The 7,391-nt window shown below is 38.7% G+C and overlaps 1 protein-coding gene across 1 annotated transcript in view; it reads right to left on the bottom strand.

Moving 5' to 3' along the window:
- Positions 1–923: 923 nt before the first annotated feature.
- The window catches only part of MAL2 (mal, T cell differentiation protein 2), a 28,921-nt gene continuing 22,453 nt past the window's right edge, over positions 924–7,391 (bottom strand). Inside the window, exons 3-4 of the mRNA XM_047842750.1 lie at positions 6,013–6,168; positions 924–3,189 (exon numbers count right to left, since the gene is read on the bottom strand). Of these exons, the coding sequence (XP_047698706.1) occupies positions 3,118–3,189; positions 6,013–6,168 (228 nt within the window). The 3' untranslated portion in view covers positions 924–3,117. The remainder of the gene's footprint in view (positions 3,190–6,012; positions 6,169–7,391) is intronic.

Below are 7,391 nucleotides of genomic sequence, written 5' to 3'. Positions count from 1 at the left end.
GCCTAAATTCTTACAGCTAAACTCATGAGTCCTTAGTTATGACAAAAAAAGTTCTAAAAGATGGCATCTAACACAATTAAACATTCTGCTAAAAACTTCTTTAGGGGAAAAAAGGGTCATATATATATATATGTATCATATATTTTATACATCATATATATATATATATATATATATATATATATTCATACGTAAAATCTTTAACTGAGGGATGCACAGCCATTGAGTGCCTGAACTTTGGAGCCAGACTACTAGGGTCCAAAGGCCAGCTTTCCCTCTTGGTAGGCACATGACCCTGGATGCTCCTTAGGTCTGTTTTAGTTCCCTCATCTTTTTTCTTTTTTTAATTTTTTTAGGTTAATGTATTTATTTTGAGAGAAAGAGAGCACGAGCAGAGGAGGGGCGGAGAGACGGAGACAGAGAATCTCGAGCAGGCTCCACGTTGTCAGCGCAGAGCCCGATGTGGGGCTAGACCTCACAAACCGTGAGATCATGGCCTGAACCAAAATTAGGAGTCGGACACTTAACCGGCTGAGCCACCCAGGTGCCCCAGTTCCCTCATCTTTAAGAGGAGATATTATCTACTTCACAGAGTGGTCAGGATGAAGATGATGAGCGATATTTGAAAAAATGCTTAGAGCGCTGCCTGGCATATATTAAGCACTATATAAACGCTTTTAAAATAAAATAGAGCATAATTTTAACTTCCTTTAAAATATGACTTCCAAAGACTTACCTCTTTGACCTTCATCAAAGAAAAAAGGCTCACTGACATTTCCTGAGAGACCATCTTTTACATAGAAAGGTTTAAAGCAGAATTTTTATATGGTATGAGTCTAGAAATTCCAAATCTGTCAAGTTTATATCAAACCTTTAACTGAGTTTCAAAGTGAACTGTATAAAAAATAGATGACCAAAAAAGATTAGCAAATGAATACTTTATTAGAGTCATAACACTTATAAAATAAATTTCTTTTCATCATGGAGTTACCAGATTTTAAAACCAACCAATACTTCCTCATTTCTACAGCATATATAAAGAATTCTCAAATACCATAATTTTTGTTCAAGTGCTTTGTCACTCAATTCACAAACCCAGAACACGATTAATCTACAAATATAACTATTCACAGTCAGATGAGTTTTAGGCTTGGTTCTTAATGATCTAGAAGCAATCCATTTACAAAAATGCCACCAAAGCCATTTCATGAAATCATTTAATTTAATGCCACCAAGCACGAACCTGTTATACTTTGGAAACAAAAATAAAATCTCACAACTAAATCTAGCAGACTAACTTTAAACGATTCCAACTTGCATGGACTATATATCCTTATGGCACATTTATGACTTTGTAATATACAATTCATAATACAGGTTTAAGTGTGTGGTACGGTGCTAGAAAAAACATGGAAGTCAGGTCATAAGACTGATTTCTTCTTGCCACATATTGAAACACGTCTCTATATCACAAACCAAACTCTAAGAAGATTCTTCTTTTTGGAGATGATTATATAAACAGCATCTGATCACTGAGCATTGATCACGTTACTCATTCAAGACTGTTCTACGTCCATGAAATCTACCAGCATAACTTATACATGGCACTCTTAGGGGATGATTCAGCCACAGAAGCAAAGGGCTGAAGGTTTAGCACTATCAAAAGCCTTCTTTTCCTGGAGGCAGCCCTCCTGGGGCAGGACAAAAGTACCCCACTTGGATGTGTCATGGGAGAGGGATCTAACTCTTACCTGTTTTCCCATTCAAGCCATTTTGGCACTTGCCACAACCAGGATACCTCTAACAGATGCATTCAAATATTTTCTGTGCAATTCAGTCAGAGACAAGTTTTTATGATGGCTATTGTTTTAAAATGGATTCTGTACATCTGTCACCAATGCAAACCAACATAAATGTCTGGGCTACTATTAAAACACATAAGAAGTTACAACTTTAAGTTATATTTAGTATTCTACTGAAATTTAACCCAAAGTAATGTAAAAGAATGAGAAGTAAAAAGTTAACTCTTCAGGGAGTTCTATTTGGTAGAGCCTCACATATCCACACATGAATATTCCCATGTTCATGCACAGGGACAAACAGCTGTATGCTGAAGCATAAATAAATCCAAAGTAAGACAGAAGTAGAAGAGACCAGTTCCAGGAGTGGTGAGGGGTGTCTGGGGATCTCATTGGAAGGATGCCGGATGACAGGTTTGCTCAGCTGTTAAGAGACCCTTGGTCAGATTAGGCCACTAGGATTTAGTTCATAAATTACTTTTTCTTGTATCCAAGACTCTGCTTGAATTAGCTTGAGCAACCATCCACCACCTCAAGGGTAAGCACTTGACCATCAACACAAAGGTGATATGATTATTGCATAATGAGGCTAAATATTATGTGGCTTATCTAGTTTTATAGCTTTCAGGATCAGTTCAATAAAATACGTAACATAGAACTAAGGTTTTACACCAGAGGTCGGCAAACCGTTAACTCACAGCCCACAGGCCAAATCCAGCTTGCTGCCTGTCTTTGCGAATAAAGTTTTGTTGGAACCCAGGCACGCTCATTCACTGATGTGTGGTCTATGGCTGCTTTCACAAAGTAACAGCAAGGCTGAGTCGCTGCAACACAGACTGTATGGCCCACAAAGCCTAAAATATTTACCATCTGGACTTTTACAGAAAAATGGTGCCAATCTCTGTTTTACGCTAAAAAGACAGAATTCAGTGGGAAGACTATTTAAAATGTGTCTTTTTTCTTTTTATGAAATTTTAGTTACCTAGTAAAATTAAGGTTTAGGTGACTCAATAACCAAACAAAAGATATACCTCTTTTTCATGAACAATATCGGTATATTTTATGGATATAAGGGAAAATTTTCTTAAAAAAGGAAAGAGGCAGATGTAAAATTAAAGGCCACTTCTCTGTTTATCATCATAATAAAATTAAAATTCCATCCATGCAATGAACCAAAACTTGTCCTTAGGTGCTCTCTCTATATAAACAAGTTGCTTTTGGAATGTTATTACATTTGGACAAAATGGTATCCAAATTGATCAGACACGTAACGTAGACAAATGAAACCAACACATAGACTGTTAGTTTCTAAGGAGTGTCACGGTCGCCATCTTCGCAACGCCAGACCCAAACTGCAACCATAACAGGCTGTCGTCACAAAGGCAAAAATCTAAGAAAAAGGAAACAAAAGCTCACATCAGATTTATAACACTGACTTTAATTTTAGAAAAACCCACTCATCCCAAGGAACAACTATCTGAAGACTGAAGTACCTAAAGATACTTCAACACTTACGGAAATGGTTTATATTCATTCATCTTTTTGATGACTGTACTACCATCTAATCCCCTCACATCATTAACCCTTCCTTTCAACATTCTAGCCCCTAATAATGTTTTCGTTTGTGGACAGGCCTAGCTTTAACGTTTGTTCACATGCTGGGCTCACTTGTTAAGTATTTATGAAACTCTCAATACCGTATTCAAAAATTCGCTGCGAGGTGTCTATTCATACAGTGATCTCATGGGCAAGAAAAGTGCAAGTATGAGAACTGGAGGATATATAAAATCCTACCGGTGACAGTGGAAAGGGATTTTAGAAGTAAACCAAGAAAACCCATAGAAATGAATCAACAGATTCATTTGGCGTGGGAGATACTTCTGAAACCCGCACTGAACTCTGAATTACTGTCCTTACTATTTGACAAGGATTTCTTTAGCAACAGCTACGTGTACATCAGTGCATTTGGTGCATATAAACAAACCGTAGCTATTCTCCTCATCCTTTTTGAACTCATGATCCATAGAAAACTATAAGACAAAGCAATTAAATGTGATAAAACATTAAGACTTAGTGCAGCAATCCTTTACCAGAAAACTCCAGCTCTGAGAAGGAATATCGGATTCACCTACAGGATGTGACCATTCTCTAATTGCCATTCTGCTATTCTCCCCAGCTGCCTTCTGCTGGTTGTCTCTCTGATGCGTCTCTAATCTAGACATCGTCTACTGAATGAGAATGACCACTGTTGATATCTATTGTTAACAAAAACGAATTTTCCTCTCTCAGGTATATTGAAATAAAAAATAAAGTGAGGGACTCAATATAGTGTTACAAAAGAACGAATCATACATTTAGGTATGATTAAAACTCAGCAACTAAAGGTTTACTTCTATGAGAACATATGGATGAGCTGCTATGTAATGTAGAAGGAAAGCATGTAGAGGTTTACTAAGGCAGTTTCCCTTAGGCACAGAGAGAGGGAAGGATAACAGGGACAAAGTCACAGAAGAGCGTCAGCCACAATGGAATCACAACATGGCAACACTGAAAACTGGGCTCCTGGGACAAAGGAACATTAGTGAGAAATTAATGACATGGATCATCAAGTCCTTGAGCACCTGCTACTCTTATGAAAGTAGGATCTTAAGGCAACTATAAACGGACCAATTTGGTGCTAGTACAAGGATCTGGCAGGTAGTGCGAAGACAGCCTGCAGCACTAAAAAGGAGGGGACGGAAGTAGTAAAGGAAAATTCTGTGAGAATTGAGGACTAATAGGAAGGACACCTGGTAGGAAAAAAGTCAACTCCAAGGCCCTGAACTTTTCTTCACTTCATAAAATTGCTAAAAGTCCAGTGGCTTTCTAGCTGTGGTCTTTGGTAATAAGGATCTCACGAAAGTGCCTCAGAGATGATGAGGCCGACAGAGGTGGCTTAAGAGAAGGAAGGACGTCTTCTCCCAATCCAACTAGAGCATCTGTGCTCTTGCCTTCTATATTCATTGGGTTTTCAGTAAGGTTTCATTAAATGAGACAGTTTCACTTCCTATAAAAGAAAGTATAAAAACACTGATCTAAACTATAAGCCTGTCAAAGCTGGAGCCATGCTCCTTTCTGCTGCAATCTATAATCAGTCTAATCATTGGAGATGCTCAATGAATTCTGACAAATTGTAACAGAGGCTTGAGAACCCGGGGGATGATAGGAGGTCTTAGAATCATCACAGCTCTCCCCTTTGAAACCCAGACTCTAGACCTGTGCTGTTCAATAGGACGGCCACAGCCACATGTGGCTGTTCAAACTGAAGTGTAAATTAATTAAAATGAATGGATTAATTGGATTAATTAGTGGCCACTATATCAAATAGTGCATACACAGAACATTTCTACCATTTTAGTAAGTGCTGCCGGACAGCGCTGCTCCAGAGAGATTTTAATGACCACATGGGGAGTCCTGGGATGTCTGTATGTGCTGTCTGCATAGAAGAGTAAAACTTGAGGGTCGCTAACTTGCTATATAGTCATATTAAATATCGGCACATTTCAGGGAGTAAGTTGGATTTCTGGCATTTTCAAGATTATAAAAACAGAAATAATATGTCTTCAAATTCCCCATATCAACACAAAACAACAAACTCACTTAAGTATTATGAATTAAGGAAGATAAAAAAAAAAACAAAATATTTCTCCACGGCATGTATTTCATCTGTCATCTATCATACTGGCTGGCGTATTCACCCCCTCACTCACGGGGACTTTCCCCAGTGGCAGGAACTGCACCTTGTTCATCCCTGTCCCCAAAACCCAGCAAATTACCTACCTCGTGCTAGGCTCTCCATAAATATTCACTGAATTCAAAGGAATTACAATTATCATTAAGATGAATTACCATGTCTGGAGTTACAGGAAGTAAAAAGCACAAGGAATTCTTTTCACAAAGTAGGCTTGGTTGTACCATGCCAGCCACAACCACGGACTGGCTGTCATCTTACACGAACGTCAGCCTCTGTGCTTCAACGTCATTGTCTACAACACGAGGGGTAACAGCAGTACTTTGCCCAGCAGGTTATTACATAGATACTTAGCTAGTATATGTTTAATGCCAATGGCTATTATTAGAGAAAACTACTGCTGCCTGAGGAGCTTCTGGGAGACCATGACAGCGAACGCAGGGCAGGGGTGGGTGCTGGTAACCGGGACTCCTCGACACTCACTGTGGCTGCTACGTTTATGTTATACTGGTTATCACTCAAGAGTGGCTGCACAGCCGTGGTCACATTGCAATGCAGGTCATGCAGGGATGTGGCTGCTGCCTCCAGTAAAAAGGCTCCAAAGTAGAAGACGAACACGGTAAAATGATATGCAAAATCCTGAAAGAGGAAAAAAAAAAGACAGCTACAATTAAAAGTAGTACTTTTTTTCCCCCTGTTCCTTATTTCGGTTGATGAGGTTTAGGTTCAGGAAGGTTAGAACATGTAGTCAATCCTTCACCATACTCACCATTTGCTTTGGCTGCTTGAGCAACGTCAAGCTATCAAAATCCAAAGGAAAATCAACCGATTCACCATAATCGGTAGTGGCAAACCTTCTGCTACACTAAATTTTCCAGTAAAATATGTAATTTCAGCATAGAGTAAGGTGCCACAGAGATCAATATTAACATAAAAAAGGAATAACGTATGCTGTTCCTAAAATTCAAGTAAAACAACATTTAAATTACACCTTGTTTGAAGCATCTGGGTGGCTCAGTCCGTTAAGCATCCGACTCTTGGTTTTGGCTCAGGTCATGATCTCACGGTTTGTGAGTCTGAGCCCCCGACCGGGCTCTGTGCTGACAGTGCAGAGCCTGCTTGGAATTCTCTCTCCCTCTCTCTCTCTGTCCCTCCCGCACTCACGCACACACTCTCTCTCTCAAAATAAATAATAAACTTAAAAAAATTACACCTTGTTCTTATAGTTACTAGATAATAATATTACTGTAGTACATTATACTACATATATTATGTAATAATATACACACATTTATAATTAAGTCTTTTATTTCTGAGCAATTATGATTTTCATCCACGAGACTGTCACCTCATACACTGAAAAATGCAGACGACCTATGACATCACAGAATTCAATAACGTATCTCCTGATATTCTAAAAAAGCAAATATTATATCATAGGCTTCTACAAAAACTATAGGAACTTCTCATACAAAAGTTAATTGTCATCAGGTGATTTCGTATATTGCTGGCATTGTGAGGCGCGACCCTACTGGAATTCACATCATCTTACGTGAACTGATGACATCCATCAACACACTGCTGTGTGTGTCTGTCAGCAGCTCCCAGATACCAGGTACTTTACACTCATTATCATCCATCCTTACAACTACCATTTATTATTCCCATTTTACAAACAAGTAATTTTTTGTTTTTTTAATTAACTAAATGTTCTTTAAAAACAATTTTTTTAATGTTTATTTATTTTTGAGAGAGAGAGAGGGAGACAGAGACAGAGAGACAGACAACGCATAAGCAGGGGCGGGGCAGAGAGAGAGGGAGACACAGAATCCGAAGCAGGCTCCAGGCTCTGAGTTGTCAGC

Source organism: Prionailurus viverrinus, chromosome F2 (assembly GCF_022837055.1).
Source record: "Prionailurus viverrinus isolate Anna chromosome F2, UM_Priviv_1.0, whole genome shotgun sequence".
In the NCBI taxonomy this organism is placed as follows: Eukaryota; Metazoa; Chordata; class Mammalia; order Carnivora; family Felidae; genus Prionailurus; species Prionailurus viverrinus.
Note: the sequence above shows the minus strand (reverse complement) of the source record. Positions and strands in the feature narration are given on the sequence as shown.